The sequence below is a fragment of the Myxocyprinus asiaticus genome, chromosome 14 (assembly GCF_019703515.2).
Source record: "Myxocyprinus asiaticus isolate MX2 ecotype Aquarium Trade chromosome 14, UBuf_Myxa_2, whole genome shotgun sequence".
NCBI classification, from domain to species: domain Eukaryota; kingdom Metazoa; phylum Chordata; class Actinopteri; order Cypriniformes; family Catostomidae; genus Myxocyprinus; species Myxocyprinus asiaticus.
The window spans coordinates 19,075,729-19,102,311 of NC_059357.1; the positions used below are offsets into that span (position 1 = coordinate 19,075,729).

Sequence of the window (26,583 nt, forward strand, 5' to 3'; positions counted from 1 at the left end):
TCAGTCAGAGAAACTCCTCAATGTCTGAATGTAGCCACTATATACTCTGACATACAGTACACGAGAGTACACATGACAGTTATATACTCTCACTACATGACTGTTAGAGCTGTGCACATTAGTATATGTGCTCTTGACACAAAACGATCACGTGAGGAGGCAGGTTAGAGTCCAGACAGTGTCATGTCATAATCTCATTCCATCTATGATGCATTGATTGGCATTGGATTATTTGATTTAGATATTGTTTTGCCTTGTCTAGGCTTTTATTAAAATGTTTGGTATTCATCCAGTTCAGCCTTCCACATCTTTACAAGTACATGACAATGATGTGGAAAATCCAAAACGTATTAAGTGCATTAAGAATGAACAGTCATGAAAACACTATCAAGATTTCAATTAAATGACTACTGTTTATTGAATGAATTGACATTTGTAGTCAATAAGCCATTCTTGAGAAAAATAATTACTAAGGCATGACTTTGAATTCTTCATGCACAACAAAGTGTAATGTGACACATTAAATTCTGAACATGTAATAATCTACAACTTTATCTGATTATATCTAGAAATTGTTGGCAGTCTATCCACAAGAAGCAAAAAAAATTAACAGACCAAGTTGTCTTTTGGCACTCAAATATTTACAAAGATATATTTAAATATTTACATCTAAACTTTGTGCATTGCAACATCATGAAATTTGTCTCCATATATTTCAAAACATCACTTTGAAACCCTGATGTGTGTATGCAGTCTGACTTCTCTTTTTAACTTTGTGCTCTGCTTCCCCTGTTTTTGTGATTAACTCTTTAAGAATTAGAGGCTTCTCTGTCTATGTGTGTGTGTGTGTGTGTGTGTGTGTGTTTGTCTCAAAAATATAAACAGATATTTAAATCATCAATATAAGACAATAACATCCAAGACACTAGTGTGATTGCAGTAAATCTTTACATCAAAGCTATATGTGATTTGGCATTCTAAATCAAATATACAACCATTTGAGAGGAACAAAGAGTTATATTAAGTTTTTGAATAGCACAATTACACTACCTGGCCAAAAAAATAAAAAAATAAAAAATTGTTTGGATTTAAATAAGCAGATACTTAAGAGCCCTCGCTTAGATCATTATTGCAGTGATTAATATGTTTCAGCTGGCAACAATTCTTTTAACCCTAACTGATGCAGTGTGTAGCTTCTCATTTCTTAAACAACCACGTTGGAAGATGAATCCCGTGGTTGTGGAAAAGATGTTGCTTTGTTTCAGAAGGGGCAAATTACTGGCCTGCATCAAGCAAAAAAACAACTAAGGAGATTGCTGAAATCACTGGAATTGGGTTAAGAACTGTCCAACGCATTATTAAAACCTGGAAGGATAGTGGTGAACCATCAGCTTTGCAGAAGAAATGTGGATGGAAAAAAATCTTTAATGATCATGATCGGAGATCACTGAAACGCTTGAAGTCGCATAGTAAAATATCGACAGAAGAACTCATGGCTATGTTTACTAGTGAAAGTAAGAGCATTTCCACATGCACAATGCAACGAGAACTTACAGGATTGGGACTAAACAGCTGTGTGGCCACAAGAAAGCAGCTTGTTAGTGAGGCTAATTGGAAAAAAACTACTTCAATTTGCTAGGGAGCATAAAGATTAGATGGAAAAAGATCATGTGGTATGATGAGTCCAGATTTACCCTATTCCAAAGCAATGGGTACGTCAGGGTAAGAAGGGAAGCGCATGAAGCGATGCGCCCTTCATGCATATTACCCATCGTACAAGCCTCTGGAGGCAGTGTTATGATCTGGGATTGCTACAGTTGGACAGGTCTAGGCTCAGCAATGTTATGCGGTAATAAAATGAAGTCAGCTAACTACCTGAATGTATTGAATGATCATGTTATCCCATCAATGGATTTTTTCTTCCCTTACAGCACGGGCATATTCCAGGACGACAATGCCAAGATTCATCGGGCTCAAATTGTGAAAGAGTGGTTCAGGGAGCATGAGGAATTATTTTCACACATGAATTGGCCACCACAGAGTCCTGACCTTAACCCCGTTGAAAGTCTTTGGTATGTGCTGGAGAATACTTTACAGAGTGGTTCGACTCTCCCTTCGTCAATACAAGATCTCGGCCAAAAATGTATGCAACTCTGGATGGAAATAAATGTTGTGACATTGCATCACTCTTGCTCCCTTTTGCCAGACTTATACTGTCTTTGCAAATAAAAAGGACATCCAAGCCAATAAAGAGGGTATTTAAAGTGATAAATCCAGCTCTAGCAGACTTTGAGAGCGCAAGTGGCGTCCCTTTTGCTATCTGCCCAATGTCAAGCTTGGGAATGGTGCGAGCACTTTGAGCCTCCTGCAGCCCTACCTTGGTTGCAGTCGCAATCACCTCTTCACTTTTGAGCACTTTAACAGCTGAAGCTGCATCAAGGCATCAATACATAATATGGCCACTCCTCCAGCATGGGCAATCAACTTCCCAGCTCCAAACATATCGACCACATCAGGCCCCTCTAAATGCTCTGGCCTTCTCCAGACAGTCTAGAATCTTCTGCACATCATGCATGTATCTCTGGAAAATGCTTTGTGCATTTTTCCCTTGGTGATTGTTGACTGCTGCTTCAGTGATTCTTGTGACCAGACTACTGACACCACTGGTCACCCCCAGTGCAACCCCTGTTAAAGTGAGTAACAAAGACACTCCTGCAGTGACTGGGGAAAGAGCAAGACCAACAATGGACAAGACACCCCCCTGTTGCCCCCACTGAACTTCCAGCCACAGTCGAGACACTGGCCCCCATCTTCATCCTGTCCAGCTGAACTGCACTGCCCTCCAGATCTGACAGGAACTGCTTCATTCTAGAGCGATGCTGACTGAATAAACCAATGGAGTAGAGAGCATTTTTCTGAAACATGAATGTCAGCCTGATATGCTGGTCCATCCTGGACAAGATCAGAGAAGACAGAGTTTGTTTTCAGCTGTCATCCTTCACGATGCACCTCAGAGTGAAAATAAGATAAAGCTTGTTTTAAAAGAGAAAAAGAGGTCTAAACTTATTTCACACAACTGGTTTAAATGATCAAGTATTTTTTTGCATGGAGTTCTCACTTAAGTTCAAAGTGAACTCAGGCTCACCCTTCTTCCATCTGTAACAAAATTTGTTATAATTAACAAAAATACACACTTAATGATAACATTTATAACTCATCACAGTTTCTTGATTTCAAACTTGAATTACAAAGGACAGCATGAACATTGAACAGAACATTTCTAACACTCACTAATGAAAGCCTCCAGACCAAAAAACACCCTTGGATCTGAGGAAAAAATAAATAAATGGCAAAACGTTTACAAAGGCTTCACAGATCTGATCTAAGGAAATAAGCCTTAAATTATTTAGTAAAGGTAAGATTATTTGATAATTTATTATTACATTGCTCTAGATTTGTGTTCCATTAGATTTTTATTTCAAAATTATTTGACACAATAATGTAAAATTGTGAAGTAATCATACTGAGATGCTAAGGTAATCAAATAACTTTCATTTTAAAATGGGCCTCATCGCATGATTGTCAGAACTAACTTTTTCTCCATTCACTCAAAAAGCTGTTGTGTGGTGCGTATGTATTTGTCTAGTTGAAAGGCCAGGACATCCACATTACTGAGTACAGGAAGGAAGAAATCTTTTGCATTTCATTTAAAGTGGATGAGGAGAGGGCAGGCCATTCTCGCAGAAGTGAATACCGCTCATACACTTGAAGGGCTCTCTCCCTTCGGCAGAAAACTCGAAGACAAAGAGCGAGGTGACTGTAAACTTCTCCACTGCATTCAGGAAGTGGTCAATTTTCTCCAGCCCCTCAAGTGTCTTCTTCAGGACAACACCCAGTCCCTTCTCCAGCTCCTGATATCTGGAGTCAGCTTTTATCCTACTGCACATGTAGCCCCAAAAACCCTGGGCTTTTTTCTCTGAGCACATGCTCAGAACATGCTCAAACTTCAGATTGATTTGGTCCTTGATGTATCTCATTTTCTTCAGCTCTGTCTTTCTCTGAAGGGTCCGTTTTTGCTCTTCGTCACAGAAGTCCCTCACTGTCTGAATGTGTCCACAACATACTCTAACAGTATTTCCCTAAACCATTGAGTTAAATCAGAGGGAGTTAGCTGATGACAACAGGAATGTCTGAGTGAACATTAGTCAACATAATTTAATTCGACATTTTTGCAGCACTAACGACCAGAGATGGTGCTAATATATTCAGCCAATGCAACCACCCTTCAGAATATAATTTGTATTATATAATTGTACAATTAGCTCCTCCCCATCAAAATACACAGAGCTATTCGACTATTTGGGTGTAATCTAGTTTATGTAGTTATTCATAGAAACATTCTATAAAATAACATTCATTAATTTCAAGTCAAGTTCAGAAGCTAATGTACATTCAAACATGAAGTTTCATGACTTTTCTTACTATTTGAATATATAGTAACTTTTGATCTGTTAAACAAGTTATTTTAAAGTTATACTTTATTTTCTTACAATATTAAGTTTTTGTGTTTGACTTATTAAATTCAAAATATATTTCACAAACACAGTGAACTATAACTTGTAGTCCATGATAACTCCATCACCAAACAAATGACAACAAATACATATTTGAATTGCTATATTATTACAATGTGATCTTTCTATACAAACACAATTCGTTGTGTAATCAAGTGCAATCTAGAGGTCTCTTCTGTACTATGTTATTGAAATATATTGAAATATTTTTATATATTAAAATAGTCTAACCACTAAATGCAGTAAGGGTTCAGAGAAAAATCGTACTCTTCACTCCAGACTGTAGCGCGAAGATGTAGTGGGTCCTCTGCATAGTGGTTTTTGGTGTAGTGGATGTTTTAATGCTCATGAGTATTCTGTAGCGTACTTAACCCTCATACATCGTCTTTGGTTTACTTAATTTATTTATTTATTTGTAAAATCACAACTGGTGGTTGTCATATGACTCTCATAACAGCTAATAATGAGGGCTTTTTTAACAGTAGTTGCTCAAAATGCAGTTTACTTATGGAAAGTGTTGACAACATTTCTAAATGTGTTATGAATGGTTAATTTTTATGCCCATAATATTGTTTACAGTTCTTAGATATTCACTATCAAACATATAAATGAATTGTTTCATTTGGCCTTTTATATACAGCTCTTAGTTCAGTAAAAAGTCATAATGCACGACAATAATAATGTTTGATGAATAATATGATGAATTTCTGTATACTCAAGTTGATTTGCAATTCACATAATACTTTAATTGCCCATGTTTAATGTGCTGTTGTGTATTGTTTTAATCTCAGTCGTGGTGTAATGTAAGGTTACATGAAATTATAAAAACAATGAAGATACAGACTTTCTGTATGCATGGTTCGTGGTGTTAATGATTATACCTCTCATTTGTGTAGCTGTCAATACAACTTAAATGCAAACACTTTTGACAGTAATAAAACCAACAACAGTATAAAAATGAACCTGCCTAAGTTTTACATCTCCTGTGAACTGGCTTGACTGGAAATTCTCCTTAAAAAAAGTGATGGTATACCATGTGCATTTTCTTAAAGATGATTAATAAATTCACACGTTGGTGAAATTATTTTAAAACAATTTAATGATGTTACTGAGACATCAACCTTGACCCTGAACCTTTTAAAACACGTCTGTATTCAATGAAGGCTTAGTATTTTAAAATTGCAAGACAGAGATGGGTTTTTCCCCCTCATAGGGCCAAAATTAGTGGACAGGATTTCTAACAAGCATTTTTTTTTTTTTTTTTTTTTACTTCTCTTTCATTGTGAATATGTTGTTATTCTTTTCTGACCATAAAAGTAAACTTTGCTTGTTGTAATTATTGATTTGTCTGCTAGGATGCAAGGTAACTGATAAAATCAGGCAAACATAATAGACAAGAAAGAAAGAAAGAAAGAAAGAAAGAAAGAAAGAAAGAAAGAAACTGGAAATTATTTTGTTAAGTAGGTTAACCAAGTTAGAAAACCAAGAGTGGAGTTCCAGCTGATGTGTTAGAATTGATACATATGCATCCGGCATTAGGACAGTTGTAACAAATGCATTCCTTGTCGTCACACTCTAATGGTCGAAAATATATGAACTGTGTGTGTAGACATGTTAGTTGACAGACATCTCATGTAAAAAATGTTGTGTTTATTCTGGTCATTATTCGTGCGGTTTAGCAAAAGTGTTAAACCCCGTAAAAAAAAGAAAAAAAAAAGAAAAGATAAAACTAGTCTCTACCTTGCGATATGAACCTTCATTGAATAGATACATTATTTATAAGGTTTATTTATGTCTCGGTAAAATAATTCAATTGTTTAAAGATAATTTCACCACTGTGTGAATTTATTAATTTTCTTTAAGGAAAAACATATCACTTATTTTGAGGAGAATCTCCAGTCAAACAAGTTAACGGGAGGTGTAAAACTTAAGCAGGTTGGAAAATTACTGCCCAAAATGTGAACATTATTTTCTTTTTATTTTTTATTCCTCCACAATGTTTTGTACTCTGTCTACCCCTGCATTTGAATCTAACTGGTTGTATGAAATTTGACAATTAGCTTTTCTTGTGTATGACCTTTAAAGTATAGTCCACATGAGGGCGCTGTAAAGCAACCATATTTTTAGCTACTAGCAACAATAACTTGTAAATACAAATACATTTAGCATGAAATTCTCTACTACTCAGTGAGCTATTCATAAGAAGGATACTAGTATGAACATTAATTGTAAACAAGTTTCTCTTTAGCCTATGTGGTCCAGAGCTTATTACAGTATAGTTGGTCTCTGAGAGTTCAGAATTGTTGTAACAAGAGGAAAAGAGTCATTGGAATATGGACAAGAGGAAACAACAAAGACAAAATTTGATTGTATTTAATTTAGTGAATTACACCATGCTGAATGAATTACATGTATGAATGATTGGATAAATGTGTGTGTAAGAGAAGTGTGGAGGCATCCAGCTGTGTGTTTATAGTGCCCAGCGCTGGTGTGGTGGTGACACACAGTTAGGCTAATTGGATTGGATTGAGAAGTCTTCCTGGGAAAGTAGTTGGGAAGGTCAAATATTCTAATATCACTGAAGCAAGCACAATTTGATTGATCACAGCCTGAGTGTGTGCATGTTACCACCCACTACAGATCCCTTCCCACTTTTCTTATTTTTATTTTTTTACTATACTCTAAAACTATAATCTGTACTAGCTCCTATTATTAATAACAGAAATAAACTAGGCATGTCAGTGGTACTGTTGGTTTTGTCTTATCTACTATATTACCTGTGTAAATATAAAATACTTTGGATCAATACATAATCAATAGGCCTAAATTAGACAGGCTTTCTTTTTTCTTTCTTTATTTCAAAAACATTGTGGCAGATGTTAATCGATAGCAATTTGTATTTGTTTCCAAACTTATTTAACATCCAACCTCGTGTTTCTGCATCTTGTTAAGCAATGGGGGTCACGACTTAAAAAGTGGAGACAGTATGGGAAGGATAAAACTGTAATTGCAAAGTGTTATTCTTCCTGGAAAGCCACTGAAATGATTTATGCTGTTAAACACAATCAAGTTGCACACTTACACAGCTTAGCTTACACAGAGCACATATTTGCAGGACTGCCTTGTTTGCTATGAACTGTCAGTAAAGATACTCTCTCTCAAAGTATCAATTAAATGTAAAGTACAAAAATGAAGGGATCCTTGTCCAAGGTAAGCTTTATGACACATACTGCATAAAGAGACATGTAATACCTGGTAATTTATCAATGTGTGTGTGTGTGTGTGTGTGTGTGTGTGTGTGAGTGTGTGTATGTGTGCGAAGGGGTAAGGTTATATCTGCCATTGCCATGGAAACAGAGCCCCGGTGTAAATTTTGCCAATATCATTGCTTTATTTCTCTGTTCCTGTCTTATTCATATAGATCCAGGCACACAGTATACTACCACAAGTAACTTTATTCCTCTCTTCAGTAAACAGATGACCAATAGTAGACAGTATAGAGTTCGTAGATATAGGAGCTAAAAAGCAAAGCATGTTGGGTTCAAATTTGTCTGGGTTGCTATGTATAATCAAAGTGTACAGTTTTTTGATAACTACCAAGAATAAATACAGGCAAAGTTTCTTAAACTAGATTTTTATATTTTCTAAAGAAAACTCAAATCTGATGCTTGCTCGTGTAAACCTCCCTGCCACAATTTTAAGTTGTTGTGGGTGGTAGCCAGGGTGCTACTATGTGGTTGATATGGTGTTCTTGGTGCCTAGCATGTTGCTATGTGGTTGCTAGGGTATTACTAGGTGATTGCTTACTGGAATAAGAAAAAACAGTCAAGTCTCTATGTTGTGTTGGGTAGTAATGGATTATCTGTAATCTGGATTATGTAATCAGATTACAAAAATCAAGCACTTGCAACTGGATTACATTACATTTTAAAATGTGCGTAATCAGATTATATTTGATTACATTATCGATCAGACAATGACAATAACTATAGCGCATAATTTTCTGATTACATTTTTAAAGAGCGTCTGAGTCATAGGAACAACAATTAAAATGTAATCTTAAAATTAAAAATACATTAATGTAATCATTGTCTTCTGTTTAGGGTAACATAGTGTTAGTTTATCCTTTTGTTGACTTTTTCAAGAACCTTTTGTTTTACTCAGCAACTGACAAATAGTGACAGTCATTATTTACTCACCCTCATATTGTTCTAAACCCATATGACTTTCTCTTTTTTTCGGTACACAAAGGGAGAATGTGTTCACTGTTGTAAATATTTCTGTAGTGTTCCAGTTATAGCAACAACAAAGCAAGTTCTCGTTTGAACACCCCATCTCGCGAGTGGGGGCTGTGTGAAATGTTGCTCTCGCACACTCCAATAAACAATAAATTAGATTTTGTTTTGTTTCATGTCTAGATGTGTTTTTGTTCATGTTTTGTGTTCATGTCTTTTATTTTAAAGCTTAGTTCCTGTTCCTGTTCAGGTCATGTGGTATCATGTCATGTGATTTCCTGTTTCCTCATGTGTTCCTGGTCATGTGATATCCTGTTCCCCTCCATGCTCATGTGTCTTGTTTTTATTGGGTCATTGTTTTGTTATCTTATTATCAGTCTTGTTATGTCATTGGTTCATGGTTCATTGTCTTATTATTAGTTCAGTCTTGTGATTGGTTGTCTTGTTTACTTGTTACCCATGTCTGTGTATTTAAGCCCTCATGTTTGCCATTGTCTCTGGTCAGGTATTGTAAGTGTAAATTGTTGGGTTTGTCATGTCATGTCATGTCATGTCATGTCATGTCATGTCATGTCATGTCATGTCAAGTCAAGTCAAGTCAAGTCAATGTGTATGTTTACGTTTTGTTCACCTTTGGATTTACGGTTTTTGGATTTCATGTTTGTAATAAACTGCACTGGGGTTCTTCACATCATCTCATCTTCATCTGCCTGTCATTGCCAGCCAATCGTTACAGAATACCTGACCGCAAAATGAACCCAGCAGTTCAGCTTCTTCATTTATGTCAGGGGAATCGTTCCCTGGAGGAATATGTAGAGGACTTTTGTGCTCTGGCCAGCAGGGTCGATTTTAATGAGATTGCCCTCAAGGACTGTTTTCACTTTGGCCTGAATGAGCCAGTCTCCTCCTTGATGCCAGGCGGCCGGAGTACCTACAGCCTGACTCAATTCGACCTTGCCCTACTGATATGTGGTTCATCGTTCACTGTGGGGGAGGTGGACGCCAAGCCAGAGTCCCACGTCATGGCCGCCGAGCCAGCGTCCCACGTCATGGTCGACGAGCCAGCGTCCCACGTCATGGTCGACGAGCCAGCGTCCCACGTCATGGTCGACGAGTCAGGGTCCCACGTCATGGTCGACGAGCCAGGGTCCCATGTCATGGCATGGAGCAGGCTGAAGCGTTGCTGTGACCCTGGCTCGGCGGCCATGACGTGGGACCCTGGCTCGGCGGCCATGACGTGGGACCCTGGCTCGGCGGCCATGACGGGGAACTCTGGCTCGGCGGCCATGACGGGGAACTCTGGCTCGGCGGCCATGACGGGGAACTCTGGCTCGGCGGCCATGATGGTGGATGGCTCTGACATGGCAGTCACTGTAGGAGTGCATAGTTCCTCATCAGCCACTCCTACAGTGAAAGATGAACCGCTCAGTTGCAGGGCTAAATCCATGTTTTTATGCCAGACTGAGGGTAATCCGTCCGCCAGACATCATGGAGAAGATTGGCTCATTTAGCCCAAAACAGAAAAAGTCTTTGAAGGCGATCTCATTGAAATCCACCTCGCTGGCCAGAGCGCAGAAGTCCACCACATATTCATCCATGGAACGGTTTCCCTGGCATAACCGCATGAGGCAAACTGCTGGGTTCATGTCTGGTCAAGTATTCTGTAATGTAGCTTAGCAAAGCAATGACAGGCAGATGAAGACGATGACGTAGTGAGAACTCAAGTACAGTTTATTTGCAAAGTGCTATCCAAAAAACGTAAATCCAATGTGAAAAAAAAAAGACATAAACAACTAGACTTGACTTGACTTGACTTGACTTAACATGAAAGAACAATGACACGATGTTACACCAAACAATACTTGACAAGAGACAATGGCAAACATGAGGGCTTAAATACATGGACATGGGCAAACACATGACAATGACAACCAATCACAAGACCAAATTATTAACAAGATAATCAAACAATGAACCAATGAAAACAAGACACATGAACAGGGGAAACACATGACAGGAACACATGACTATAAAACAGGAACTAAACTATTAACTTAAAAGACATGAAATCAAAACATGAACAAAAACACATTTAAACATGACATCAGTCTTGGACCAGATTCCTGGTGATTCAAATTATATTATTGTGGTTCCTCTTGGCTAGAAGTGGGTGGAAGTGAGCACTGAATAGGTGACTAGGTTTAAGTTCTAAATAAAGTCTTGCTTTAGTGTACTGGTGACTGGCTTTCATCGTGGTAATAATTACATAATGCAGTTATGACATCATATCTACAACAGTTGGATGTTTTAGAGATGCTATGAATGGTGGTGGCAGTGTGGCATCTCTCCCTCTCTCTCTTTCTCTAGCCTGGGAGAAAGAGCAGAAGCTGTAATTAGAATGCGAAGGAGCAAGTCGCTGCTGCAAATTGAAAACATATTGATTCTCCCTCAGCTCTGTTCTCCCTAGCCTGAGAATAGGATAGAGATTCACACATGAGGTAACAGAGAGAACGGGAGAGAGGGGCTGGGAGGATAGGGGGTGGAGAATCGAGTCAAGAGAATATGGAATCCAAAGAGAGAGGGGGAAGAATATTATGTCACACATTGGACTAGTGACATTACTTCTTGTGAAAAATAATGGCAAACATTATTTCATCAAAAGTTTGGGCAAAACTAAAGCTGTGTCTCGTTTCGAAGGCTGCGTGCTAGGTAGGATGCGTCCTTTGAAGACTGCAGTATACCGAGCGTCCTCCTTTAAACAAGCCTCGTTTAAACGAGATGGCCTTTGTAGGACAAACAGAAACGGAATGTAACATGGTTGCTATGACAGCACGCCACTCTTTAACAAGCGCGAGTGCTTTGAGTGAGAAGGGAACAAAGTCCCTTTGGAAGGGAATGTATGAGGTAAATTTTAGGAGAGTTATAAAGATGTAAAGAGAAAAGAAAATAGATTTTACAGGTGTACTTTTAGTCTTATACTTTATTTTAATTCTATATTAAAATAATTATACATATTATATACTCCGCACCCATCTACTGAGGCACTTCAGCTTGGGAATTAAGATTCCTTGTGTTTGAACATCATATTTACGTGCAAATTGGTGTAATTTTTTTTAGACATTTCCGTTGAAGCAAAGAATTGTGGGCTGTGAGTGCCCACGAAGGATACACCTCATGCATCCTCCGAATTCCCGTGAAAGAAGGTTGCATTCGAAGGCTGCATTCAAAGAGTCCTACTCGCTTTTCTTAAACAAGACAGCCTCGGTGACGTATGTGGCTGACAAATGCGACCTCCAGAGGATGCAGCCTTCCAAACGAGACAGCCTAAATTGAAACAGGTTTAGCGCTCATAGCCAGGCTATTAATCCAGCAAAATTTTGCCCCACATACGATGAAAAGAGGGTACTCTAATCCACTGTACTGACGTCAGGGGAAGATGGGGAAATAGTTGCAGCAAAATACTTTGCTAGAGGGAAGATTGGTAAGACATTATGTGTGTATGTCTGGGTACAAACACCAAAAATAGGAGCCAAATTGAAGCATATGGCAAGTCAAATGTGTGAGGCTGTCAGATGCAGTCATACAGAATACTGTGTGCTGTATGTTGGTGTCTCCCCTAAGGCAATACAATAGATTCTTCACCCTGTGCAGTGTATCAACGCTCTACAATACTCAGCATTCCAATGACAAGAAAGTTTAGCATATGATTCATGATCTTTTTTTTTTTTTTTTTTTAAAGAACTGAATAAATGCCATGTTTATTCATTGGCACTCTGTCATTATTGGTTCTGTTAGATCTCACCAAAGCTTATGACGCAGTCAATTACAATCTTTTCCTGTGCAGGTTTCAAGAGGAAATAGGGCTATAAGGAACAGCTCTAAAGTGGTTCTCATTATATCTCTCAGATTGCCTGCAGTTTGTCACTCTTGGGAAGACCAGATCTAGTCACCTGCGGTGTTCCGCAAGGGTCAGTTCTGGGTCCCATTTTATTTTTGATCTACATGCTTCCTCTTGGTGAAATTTTGTGAGCAAAAGAGGCATACATTTCCACAGCTATGCTGATGAGACTCAGCTGTATTTAATATGTACACCAAATGCTTCCTCTGCAATAAAAAACCTGCTTTGTGGAGATAAAATCTTGGATGTCCAACAGTTTTCTGCATCTGAACAGCTCAAAAACAGAGGCCATGCTAATTGGCACCCCTCAGCAAATTTCTGCAGCAGGCCCTTTATGCCCTGAAATTTGCGGTCAGAATATCCCTCTTTCCAGTGTGCCCATCAATCTAGGCATTACATTTGATAATAACCTGTGTTTTAGTGATCACATAAAAATATTGTGCAAATAGTTTTTTATAAAAAAAAAAATAAAAAATAAATAAAACATCTCTCGGCTGAGGCCATCACTCAGCTTTTCATATGCTGAGAAGCTCCTTCAAAACAGCACTGTCAGAATCCTCACCAAAACAAAAAGAGCTGCACACATCAGTCCTGGAAAAATTACACATTTCTTTAGGGTTAGCGGCAAGAGAATATGTGATACAATTAGACCCTTTGCTTCACTTGCACATGGGGAGGCATAGGAATTTTAAGTAAAGTCAGAAACATACTTTACGCAAGTACGCATATGCTGATGCGAGTGCCAGGCCAATGTGCAGTCCAGTTGAATATACACAACCTGCATTCTTTACTATGGTGGTAATAAACCTCAGTACTCAAGGGGCCGATAGAGTTATCTGCAAAATTCTGTGCCATCAAACTGGATGTTATTATTCAGGTAAGCTGCTATAAAAATATTGACAATTGTTTACTCATCATTACTGAGATATGCTGCCCGTGAACAGCCATGCTCAGGATTAGATAATGAACTCCAAATAATAATTCTGTGATCCACAGGATTCTGAGAAGTTGCTCTGTATTTTGTACCTGAGTGGTCGATTCAGACTTCATAAATGGCATTAACGAGAACCCGCCTAATAATTTTGATCCCTCTGTTAGACCAAATGTATGTGGAAACACAAAGGAAAGGTGTATTCAAACCAGTGTATCAATTATCTATGGGCCTTTCAGTAGAGGGAATAGTGTCTTCCCCAAAGACAGAGTGTGCCCTGAGGCAAGTTTTACCAAGAGACTTCACATAATCACATCCAATTAATGAAATCACAAAAAAAGGAGGCAGTTCAAAGAGCTACCTTATCCTTTGCATTTCCACAACTCTCTTGCTCTCTCTACTAGCACAATTCACTTTAAGCATTTCTTAAGCCAATGCTCAAGGGGTGTTTTAACAAGCGGTTGATTAGCAATGGTCTTTTGCAAGCTAATGTTGAGTTGACATTAAAGGTCCATGAGGGAAGGATGTAACGTGAGTGCAGACAAGGCCTCCGACACGCACATAACCTCCTCAATTATAGGAAATGATTTCCAGAGTCAGTCTTTTCCATGTATCAGTGTAGCCCAAAGCCAGCAGGAGCCACATAATGAGAGAGCTGTTTTAGCAGCAGCTCTGAAACCAGACGTTCACCCCCCACTGCTCATGGATAATTGAGCCGCAATGAATTTCACTATCACTTTAAACCCTCTGACAATAAACTCTATACACCTAATAAAAAAAAATTGTAAACTGGTTGTAGGCACAGAGGTAGCCCAGGTAATATTTAAAAGTAAATATACTTTGTTGGCAATGAAAGGTGCACTTCAGACAAATTATTGCACAACACTAAACCCTGTTTTAGCCAGCGACTTTGTCGCTTGATGTGGCTAGTGGGCATTCCTACTGCTGTCGCTCTCACGTTATATGTGGACTGCACAACAGGCCATAGCTTTTGAAAATCTAGGATATCATTGTAAAGGATAAATGAAACAATTGCAAGGAATCAATTTTTTGCTGCTAAAAAGTAACATTTTGGAGGAGAAAAGTGTTTTTTTATATAAACTGCATCAGTGCTCAATAAATCATATCATTAACAAGATGGTATGGTTGCCGACACAGTTTTCTGCACACAATTTTTTTGTGGTTTAGAGGTCTGCCACCCGACCCAAGCCAGATGGGACCTCACAAACCATCAGCTTTCGGGCCGGGTTCGAGTACGTTTTTCAAGTATAACTCTGGTTTCGGGTTTGTAATAAATAAGAAAACGAAAAGTATGACCAGAGAATTAAGGGCTGTTTTTGTGTTTCTGCACTGTTTTTTTAAATAATTTTTCTACTTAAAAACAAGCTGGAGCATGCAGCAAGACCGCTTCCTTTTTTCAGACACTGTGTCAAGTTAAAAATAACTTAAATTTTTATAAACGCATCTGGAGACACATTTTTTTTTTCAATCATTGCACTGCGTTTAGGTTTTTTTTTTTCTTTTTTTTTTTGCAGGTATAACATGTCAGAATCAGAATCAGAATGAGCTTTACTGCCAAGTGTTCTCTGTACACAAGAAATGTATTTTTGGTGATAGGAGAAACAAGTGCACAGAAAACATTACAGTGAGACACAGAATATAAAACAAGATAAGAGTATAAATAGACATACAAATAACAGGACATAGAATGGTATAGGTACATGTGCAAGTGGTAATGTATGTGCAAGGTGGGGGGGAGTGCGGGGGAGTGCGGGGGGTCCACTATTATCTCCACTGTTTTGAGCATGTTCAGCTCAAGGTTGTTGTGACCACACCAGACAGCCAGCTGATCAACCTCCAGTCTGTATGCAGACTCGTCACGTCGCAGATGAGGCCGATGACTGTGGTGTCATCTACAAACTTCAGGAGCTTGACAGTGGGCTCTTTTGCAGTGCAGTCATTTGTGTACAGGGAGAAGAGCAGTGCAGAGAGAACGCATCCCTGAGGAGCAGTGCTAATAGAGAGGGTCTGGGATGTGAGTTTCCCCAGTCTCACTAGCCGCTGCCTATCTGTCAGAAAGCTGGTGATCCATCGACAGATTGGGGTGGGCACGGAGAGCTGGGTCAGTTTGGTTGAGAGAAGATCAGGCATGATGGTATTGAAGGCTGAACTGAAGTCCACAAATAGGATCCTTGCATAAGTCCCAGGTCTGTTGAGGTGTTGCAGTATATAATGCAGTCCCATATTGACAGCATCATCCACAGAACTGTTTGCTCTGTAAGCAACCTGAAAGGGGTCCAGCAGGGGTCCAGTGATGTCCTTCAGGTATGCCAAAACCAGTCTATCAAATGAATTCATGACCACAGACGTGAGAGTGACAGGTCTGTAGTCATTAAGTCCTGTGATTTTTTGGGGGACTGGAATGATGGTGGAGCATTTGAAGCAGCAGAGAACTTCACACTGCTCCAGTGATCTACTGAAGATCTGGAACTACATGCTTGTGGCGGGATGTAAACACTCACCAGAATGAATGAGGAAAACTCCTGCGGCGAGTAGCAAGGCTTACAGTTGATGAAGAGCACTTCTAAATTAGGACAGCACATCTTCTTCAACGCTGTTACATCTGTACACCAACTTTCGTTGATGTAAAAGCATGTTCCACTGCCTCTCGTTTTCCCTGATGATTCTGCAACGCAATCCACTCTGAACAGCTGGAAGCCTGGCAGATGAAACGTGCTGTCCAGGATGGCTTCATTCAGCCAGGTTTCTGTGAAACACAGAGAAGCGGAGTTAGAAAAGTCCTTATTTGTTTGAGTGAGCAGGAGCAGTTCGTCCATTTTGTTTTCGAGGGAGCAGACATTCGTCACATGAATACTCGACAGCGGAGTCCTAAAACCGCATTGATGCTTTACAAGAGCTCCGGCACACTTCCCTTGCGTGCATCATTTGGATCGATCGTAGAGCACCGCTGCGCCTCTAACTAAGATGTCTAATAAAATGTCTGAATAATCAAACACTGGCAAAAAATGATCAAGTATGCTCTGCCGAAAATTCAGCAGTTCATCCCTGGTGAAACTGATCGGGAAAGAGTGACAAAAAACATGACAAACAAACAAAAGTAACAAAAGCACTAGAGAGCTCCACACCAAAGCAGCCATCTGCGGCGCTATCTTTAAATGATTTAATTACTTATAGTTGTCTCTGCATATTAGGATGCTTTAATAGCAGTGCTGGTTAAAGGGAAACTTCACTAAAAAATGAAAATTCTCTCATATCTTACTCACCCTCATGCCATCTATGATGGCAATTACTTTCTTTTTTCTGCTGAACATCAAGATGTTTAGAAGAATATCTCAACTCTGTATTTCCATACAATGCAAGTGAATGGTGACCAGGCCTTTGAAGCTCCCAAAAAAGGAGATGAAGTCATTATAAAAGTAATCCATATGACTCCAGTGGTTTAATCAATGTCTTCTGAAGCTACCCACTTGGCTTTAGGTAAGAACAGACCAAAATATAACTCCTTTTACACTGTATCTTGTCATTGCAGTCTGTAGGCACGATCATGATTTCAAGCTCGATTACACTTCCTAGTGCTTGACGCATGCACAGATCACTAGATGGCGCTTTAGGAAGTATAATAGAGCTTGAAATCATGATCGCCAAGGAGAATGCTGTCAAGACGTACAGTGAAAAATGAGTTATATTTTGGTCTGTTCTCACCCAAAACCAACTAAATCACTTCAGAAGACATTGATTAAACCACTGAAGTCTGATGGATTATGTTTATGCTGACTTTATCTGCTTTTTGGAGCTTCAAAGGCCTGATCACCATTGACTTGCATTGTATAGACCTGTATGGAGCTGAGATATTCTCCTAAAAATCTTTGTTTGTGTTTTGCAGAAGAAAGAAGGTCACACACATCTGGGTTGGCACAAGGGTGAGTAAATGATGAGAGAATTTTCATTTTTGGGTGGTCTAACCCTTTAATATATGGACACTATTGATTACCACCTCAATCACTTCTGTCCCTAAAATTCCCATTCACTCATGTCCATTCAGTCATTCCCAGCTGGTTCACAGTAGATCACACACTCGGGCTCAGTGGCCTGAGCCAGAACTTCTGTTTGCTCATTGTTCATTCCAGTGATCATGACACAGCTAATAGAGGCCGGATTAGTGTGCAGGAACAGAGTGGGCAAACACACAGAGACTAATGATGAAGACCAGCCAGTCTGCACCACTCTCTGTCCCATGCTCCAACCCCATCTCTATCTTTGTAATATATATCTTTATATATTTCTTTACCAATTAGCATCTCTCCGCCCAATTGATAATCACAGTTTTCCCTTGAATTGTAATGTGGTCTTTCTTTATGTGTGTTCACAAACATAGATGCTTTTATGTTTGTTTGTTTATTTTTACCTCATTCTTTTGCTTCAGGTCTAAAATCACACTCCCCAATTCCCTGCTTCAGTAGATCTACTACCCCATATATTCCTGTCCCCTTCCTCTCTGTATCTGTCAGTGCTCTCCTTATCACTGTCGTCTGCGGCTTTAAATCCATAGTGGTCCAGCACTGTAAACCAGACTAGAATTTTAAGCATGTCCTTTGGTCAGGAGAAGGGGGTGGTAGCGGAAGAATTTAGATGGTTGCTGTATGCATGAAACTTAAAAGGGCTCTAAAGGAGGGTTGGTATCCGCAAATCCAATGCACGTTTTTTTTAATCACGACCCATTTTAGCCTTTGAATGACCAAGAATTGTGAGTAAGGCCCAATTAAATTGCTTTACAAACAACACGCTATATTATGTGCCTTAATTGCACCTACATGAGATGTTCGCTTCATTACACTCTAAACAATGTGCAATAGTGTAGGAAAAAATTTCTTAGGGGTCAATCAGACCGAATGTGTCCTGACGCTAAAAAGCAAAATGCAGCACAATAAACAGAACAAAACATAGATGTCTCGAGACAATTTCTCGAAGCAATTTTAGGCATTTTTACCTTCCACTAGACTGTGCTGTTTAACCAGCCACACCCCCTCCTTCCAAAACCCGCACATCAAAGAGACTGACACTAAGCAGAAGAGCAGCATTAGTGCATGTTCCCAAGGCTGTCAAACATAACAGTAGCAAAATAGCACCCTTAACTGACAACTATTATGAATCCGAATATGGCATTAAGCCTCAATGATTCAAGTAGGTATAGGTGCAGGCCGGAGATCTCCAAATGGGGGCATAATCTCCAATAGAGGGTGGTGTTATGCAGGGTTACTCCTTAAGGGGGTTGCCCCAGTTCCAAAAGGAGGCGTCACTTCCACTCAGAGTTAGGGTTAGGGAAAGGGTTAGGTTAGGGGCTCCCTATATCTTTGCTGGATGTTTGGAGCTCCTGCCCCATTTCTGAGTTCTGCCTGCAGCTATGTACTTCTCTAATTATCTGCTTCAACTACAACACAATGAGAACATGTAAAATGATTGACAGGCAAAAGCGTTAAAGACCGCGGCCCGTGGAAGGGGAAGTATCTAAAGCTGTCCCATCCAGTCAGGCTTCCTAAGCAACCAATTGGCCCAGCTGTTAAGATGGGTAGAGTCATGTTGGATTAACCACCTCATGGTCACTACAATGTGGTTCTCACTCTCAGTTGGGCACGTGGTGAGATGTGCGTGGATGCCGTGGAGAATAGCATAAGCCTCCACACATGCTAGGTCTCAGCGGTAATGCGCTCAGCATGCCATGTGAAAAGATGGTTATATTGAATGTATCAGATGCGGAGGCAACTGAGATTCGTCCTCCGTCACCTGGATTGAGGCGTGTCACTACGCCACCATGAGGGCTTAAAGCGCATTGGGAATTGGGCATGCCAAATTGGGGAGAAAATCCCCCCCCAAAAACAAAAGCTGTCCAAGAGACAGCTGTCCCGATGAGATATGTCAAGGTAGTTAATTCTGTGATATCTTTCAGGGAGTAGGAACATTTTCTGCATACTATTCCATAAAGAATCGCTTACAGCACCTTTAACTTGACACGGCATCTTAAAACGTGGCACTCCTGCTTGAGATGCGGAAAAAACAGTGAGATGCGGGGCAACGGTCAAAGACGTACGTTTAGCACATTTGGTGCGAACGGCCCCTTACGCCCAAAGAATACTTCGGTCAGATGCAAATGCTCAGCGTCCACGTAAAGAACGCATGATGCAAATTTCGTCATCAGCAGAGCGCTCGAGCACTGAACACACGCAGCCCGATGTTTCTAACTACGTGTCTTTGAACGCTCAGAATATGCATGCGCCTGAAATTATTAGCACCAATTAGTGGGTCCACAAGGTGGCAACACTCACATCTGAGCTATTGCTGTCACTAAGAAGTGCTAGAAGAAGATGTAATCATTGCTAAAAAAAAAACAGGAGACGAATGTGGAAGCAGCAACAGTGGATGTGCATGTCAAGAGCATGTGGGTGAGGAGGTCAGAAGATACCTGCATTTGTATAATTCGAGGATCATAAAGGCATCTTTATGTGTCTAAACTCCTGAGGAGAAATAGTCCAGTACCTCATAGCATTTGTAGTGCACATGTGCCAACTGCCTGTGAATGCCCCCACAGTCATGTGAAGTATACTTTGACAGGTTTGCATTCAAATGTATGTAGACTTAAAAGCGTCCGCGTCAAACCGAAGCATACCTGGGGCTTTAAGCCCAAAGTATTGTTCGATCAGATGTGAACGCTGAGTGTCTGATTCATAATTTCAGGCACATGCACATTCTACGCATTCAAGGATGGATGGTAAAGCCAAAGTATACTTTACATGTCCGCGTTGTGGATTGTGCCACACACAGTAATCCAGCCGCGCGGCCTGCCCACGCACCGGCCAGATTTTCTTGACTCACAGACACGGTCATCGTCTGTGCGCATCATTGCCGCATGCACCGACCATTGACTCTACTAAAAGAGTATCACAAAGAAGTTATAGTGGGCATGCGTCAAACGCATTCGTATTCGCTCGCAGTCAGACGAGTATACTCATAAAGGCAATATGGTCGACTAGGTGCGAGCCGATCCAGAACACATAAAAACTAAGTATACCTGGGCCTTTAGAAAAATCAGGCTGTGCATGTTCAGTGCTCGAGACTCTGCTGATGACAAAGTTTGTGTCGTGTCCTGTGCACAGACTCTCTGCGTTTGTGTCTGACCGAACTATACTTTGGGCTTAACCATGTCTCTTTGAACACTCAAAATGCAAATGCACCTGAAATTATTTGCACTAATTAATGGGTCCACAAGGTAGCAACACCCACATATGAGCCTTTGCTGTCACAAAGAAGTGCTTGAAGAAGATGTAATCACCACTAAACAACAGGAGACAAATATGAAAAAACAACAGTAAATGTGCACGTCAAGAACGTGTTACATCAGGAGATACCTGCATTTGTATAACTCCAGTCTGAAGGACCATAAAGGTATCTTTATGTGTCTAATCTCCTGAGGAGAAATAGTCCAGTATCTCATTGCAGCCATAGCGCGCATGCGCCAACCGCCTGTGAATGCGCCCACAGTTATAGAGCTGTTCACCCGTGACGTCAATTTGTAGGTGAACCCGGAAGTCTAATTCGCCACGGGTTCCCTCTGGATTTTCCTATGGGTTTTTATAATGGGGTTTTTGAACTTGTGTGTAAAATAAGGTCTGTGATACACATTACTTGATGATATGTGGACGTTTTGTTTACACACAGTCATACCTCAAACGTGAATTTTGAAGCCGCCGTGCATTTTTAAAATGTAGACGGCTTCAAAATTCACATTTGAGGTATGACTGTGTGTAATTTATGTTGTAGAACAAAACGTCCACGTATCATCAAGAAATATTAACCACAGACCTTATTTGTCTCATAAGTTCAAAAACCCCATTATAAAAACCCATAGGAAAATCCCAAGGGAACCCATGGTGAATTCTGGACTACAAGCTGAACAGCTCTATATGGAGTATCCACCATTTTCCTGAATGCAGAAGTGTTCACGATTCGACTGTTTTCAATTTCCAGTCTCCAGTGTTATCACTTGCATCAGCATATATTCTTAGCGGTAATTTCATGTTTAAGGTGTAAACATTTATAAACATTGTCAAAAACAAAAAACAAAACATCTGGCTGTATAGTACCGATACTTTACAGAGTTGAGATGACCGTTTTTTTTATTGACTGTGCCTCACCTGAGTGTGTTGATGTCATGAAGCATTGGTCCAATTAGTTACGTTTATATCATTAACTACGAGTTGATTTGACTGCCAACAACAGCACAAATTAATTTTAACTCCCCAAAACAAAAACAAAAACAAAAAAACTTAAATGGTTGTTCTCCGTCTAGCATGTCTCGAGACCAGGGGCCGGTTGCACCAGCTATACGTACGTTACAACTTAGCCTAGTTGTGGCGTAAATGGGCACTGAGTCACAATTTACGCACTAATAAATATTTGAGCACTGCACCATTAAACTTAAGTAGAACGTAACCCTACGTATAAACTAAATATTTACGGAAGACTCCGACCAGGAGTAACTGATGGAATGAAAAACAGACTCATTTAATGACATCAATGAACTCATGTTTTGCGTGACATACTTAAATCCTTTCGACATATATGATGATGTTGGCATTTACACTCATTTACATTTACAAGAGAGAAAACATACCTACTTTTAAGCAGCTCTTCAGCATGAAACCGATCTAACGGTGCAGTTTTCAGGGTGCTTTGCCCAGTGTCAAGTGTCAACATATACTAAATATATAAGATATTAGAATGAATAAATGTCTATTTTTCCAGCCTGTTGTATTAGTATTTATTTATCACCCCTTATTTATTTTAGATACAGTTCCTATTTATTGTTATTTACACAGGGCAAATATACTATTTATCAAATGTACTTTTATTATGTATCGTATTTTAATGGGGATATAATTTATTACAGCTGACAGTTACGTGAGCAAACAAGGTTTGAATATCAACCGTAACAAGATCAAACTGAAGTTCACGGCTTTTTAACACTTCTGTGTACAAATATGAAGACTGCTTATTGGATCAATACAGGTAAACGTCATATTATGCAACTACGCATCACTTTACGGAGAGCTTATGACCTACTAGTTAAGTCTTGCCTTAAAGGAATAGTTCACCCAAAAATGAAAATTTGCTGATAATTTACTCACCCTCAGGCCATTCAAGATGTATCTGAGTTTCTTTCTTCATCAAAAGAGAATTTAAGACATTTAGGATTTCATTTCAGGCCTCCTCCTCTAAACAATGCAAGTGAATGTCCTCCATTTTTTGACGGTCCAAAATGCTTATTTAGGGTGCATCAAAATAATCCACACGACTCCAGTCGACAAATAAAGTTCTTCTGAATGCAAACGATTGATTATTTTTAGAAACAAAACAATACTTATATACTTTTTAACTACAAATGTTTGCTTCCGTACATCTCTGTGATGTGCGCTCATGAGAGGGATGACGTAAGCTTGTTGGTAAGGTCACGCGTCACGTGGAGGAGGAGTCAGGAAGCGCGTCATTGTTTACATTGTTTTGAACTGTTTTGGTTTGTGAATGGCACAAGTTTCTTTTGTAAACAATGACGTGTTTCCTGACTCCTCCTCCACATGACGCGTGACCTTACCAACGAGCTTACGTCATCCCATTCATGAGCACACGTCACAGAGATGTATGGAAGTGAACATTTGTAGTTCAAAAGTATATAAGTATTGTTTTGTTTCTCAAAATAATCTATCGTTTGCGTTCAGAAGAACTGTATTTGTCGGCTGGAGTCGTGTGGATTATTTTGATGCACCCTAAATATACATTTTGGACCGTCAAAAAATGGAGTACATTCACTTGCATTGTTTGAAGGAGGAGGCCTGAAATGAAATCCTAAAAGTCTTAAATTCTGTTTTAATGAAGAAAGAAACTCTTTCCTGAGGGTGAGTAAATTATCAGAAAATTTTCATTTTTGGGTGAACTATTCTTTAAGAACAGGAGGTGCAACCAAATTAAGCACTGACTTTGTTACAAACTAACTACTAGTTACTAAGCCCTTAGTGTGAACTTTACGTCCTGACTTACGTGAGAACTTACGCACAGCTGGTGCAACCCTACCCAGAAACAGAAAACAGGCAACTAGAATCATCATGGCGCCGCCCAGTGGTTGCTCAGGAAAACTGTGGATACTTTGACAGGCTCGCGTTCGAATGTACGCAGACGATAAGCGTTTGTGTCAAAAACCGAAGGATACTTTGGCGTTTACTCTTTACGGTTATACAGTACGCGTGGCGTGAAACGTTTTATACGAAACAGTGAGGTAGATCCGTATTAATCTTGGGGGCTATTTGTTTTTTGTTTTTATTGAAATAACAAGAATTTAAAGTAAATAATTGAACGTAATGCTGACAGCAGAGGCGTTTCATACGCTTTATAATGTGGGCAACGGGAGGACTCTTAAGGACGTGTGTGATAAGAAATTAGGTGCGTGTAATCAACTTCGAATGAGCAAACGAAAAATTCAAAAGCGCGGGAAGTGATAGCGTCAAGACTAATGGTCTTATTATAGCATAAAATAGGTTGCATTAAAATAAAAATTCCAAGCAGCCTAAGCAAACGAGCTTTTCTATATAAGTGAGCAGTCGTCGATTACAGAACGGACGTTAGTATCCATATGTTTTGCTCCATCTAAACGAGTGTTTTAACTGCACGCACTGTCACGAATTTGAGATGTTAAAATCTTCAATCTTTACCTCTCTCGCAGCTGCCTTTTCTGTCGTCGGGACTCGACGCACATCCCTTCTCTTGTTGTATAATTCCTCCAATCTCTCTCTCTCTCTCTCTCTCTCTCTCTCTCTCTCTCTCTCTCTCTCTCTCTCTCTCTCTTTCTCGCGCGCCCGTTCTCTCACTAACTCACTGGCTCTCTCTCTTTCTCTGTCCCCCCCTTTTCCGAGCCACAGCACGCCTGCCTCCATCCCTCTCCAAAATCTTCACTAGCACACAAGCAAAGGGGAGAGAACCAGACCCGTACCCTTCGTTCCAGCACATCGCGTTCCTTATCTCAGGTCTTTTTTTCTTTTACATGGCGCAAGGGCTCTGCACGCGGGACGATACTGGTTCCGGTTCTGGGTGCGAGAAAGCCAACACGGATTTGGATAAGCGAGCATCAGTGAAGGGTGTAGAATATAGCAGTTTCGGCGACTCCGCCTTCTCGGTCTCCTCTAGCCGGCTGTATGACGAGTAATGGTCGGCTCGTTCTGCTGGATGCTCCCTGCTCTAACCGGATCGTCGACGGTACCGTACTCAACAGCAGATTGCCATTTTCGGAAGAAGCATTCAAAGAGCTAGGAGATACATATGGAAACTGGGGATCAGAATTTTAGGAAAAAGGATATATAGTAGTTCTTTCTTTTGTTCCATTCTCGTCATTTATGTTTATGAATTTACTTTGTTCTCGATTAATTTTCTCATTCCATCGTTGACTTGATTTGTCAAATCGATGTAACATAGCGGCGGCCGCATATTTAGATTTACCGTCTTAATTCTGGACATTATTCTTTTCGTTGATTTTGAACTGGACTATCCTGGCCATCCATCCATATCCTATCTTTTCTGCTCCTGTCCTTAAATAGAGCTTCCCCTGTCCTTTATTTTCTCTCTCCGTCTTTCCCTCTTGATTAGAATAGACTAGGATTTGCTCAGCCATAGTAAGAGAGGACGGTGTGTTTGTTAAGCAATTTGCAGCTACGTAGGTCAACAGTTGTTGTAACACATCGAATTGTTTAGATATATTACGATCCAAAGCAAAACCTTCCATTACTCCATCAACTCTCCACCCCTTTAACGCCAATCATTTTCATCTGTACTTATCCTCAATTTCTAACACATCAAAATAACAAACTGCCGGCTATTATGCGCCAAAATTGACATAATTACAAACGAGTAGGCTATTGTTCGAAACCTCTGTCAGCGTGCTCGCGATATTGGCTAAAGATCATATTTAATAGACGCTAAATAAACACGACTATTGCCTTTTCGTTTGAATTACACGCTAAGGGCATTATTAAGGCCTTGTCAATTAATTGCTAAGTGTATATTTCTGTATTATCTTTAATTAGCGGCTTTGCAGCGTGAATGTTCGTGTAAGTTTTAGCTGTAGCACTAGCTGCTGCATGTCTTACCTTGTTCCTAAAAGAAAAGAACAAAGTGGGTGAAATTATTCTTTGTTGGAACAGCATTACATAAGCAAGGAAAGCGTGCGAAATTTTGCCGTTCCTCTCCAAAAAATCAGCCAGAAAGGCTCACCTATTTCTTTCTCAATCGGTTCTCACCCAAGCGCAACCATAAGGCTCCTACCGCATCCACCCCCTTCCCCTTCCTTTCGTTCAAATATATCCCATTTTTTTAGTTTGGTTTGGTCCCGTAAATTTTCAAATATTTATTTCCTATACATCAAGAGGAAAGGGGGTCCCCCTTTCATGGAATGCGGAAACATGGGTGTGTTTGACCGCGGAGTTCAGATGTTATTGACCACGGTGGGCGCGTTCGCTGCCTTCAGTCTCATGACCATCGCGGTGGGCACGGACTACTGGCTGTACTCGCGCGGCGTGTGTAAGATCAAGTCCAACAACGAGAACGAGACCAGCAAGAAGAACGAAGAGGTGATGACCCATTCGGGACTGTGGAGGACATGTTGCTTGGAAGGTAAGACCAGTGCATGTTGCTGCTGTCATTTTCTATTCTTTCCACTCTTTCTTCAACATTTAGTAGCCTTCCATTTTCATTAGAGAGTCCATCTCAGCATGTGCACAGGTGTTCCTGTCAGTTATTACTGAAATTCATCGGCCCCCCCCTGTCCTGGGCCTGTTCTCCAGTGTGCTGCTATGTGGTAATGATGTTTTATTGGCTCCACATTCAGCACCA

At 40.0% G+C, this 26,583-nt stretch overlaps 1 protein-coding gene and 1 pseudogene across 1 annotated transcript in view; one reads left to right on the forward strand and one right to left on the reverse strand.

The window, feature by feature from the left end:
- LOC127451526 (uncharacterized) lies at nucleotides 1-24,635 on the reverse strand (annotated as a pseudogene).
- The window catches only part of cacng2a (calcium channel, voltage-dependent, gamma subunit 2a), an 89,943-nt gene continuing 87,946 nt past the window's right edge, over nucleotides 24,587-26,583 (forward strand). The window contains exon 1 of the mRNA XM_051716975.1: nucleotides 24,587-26,364. Within this exon, the coding sequence (XP_051572935.1) occupies nucleotides 26,139-26,364 (226 nt within the window). The 5' untranslated portion in view covers nucleotides 24,587-26,138. The remainder of the gene's footprint in view (nucleotides 26,365-26,583) is intronic.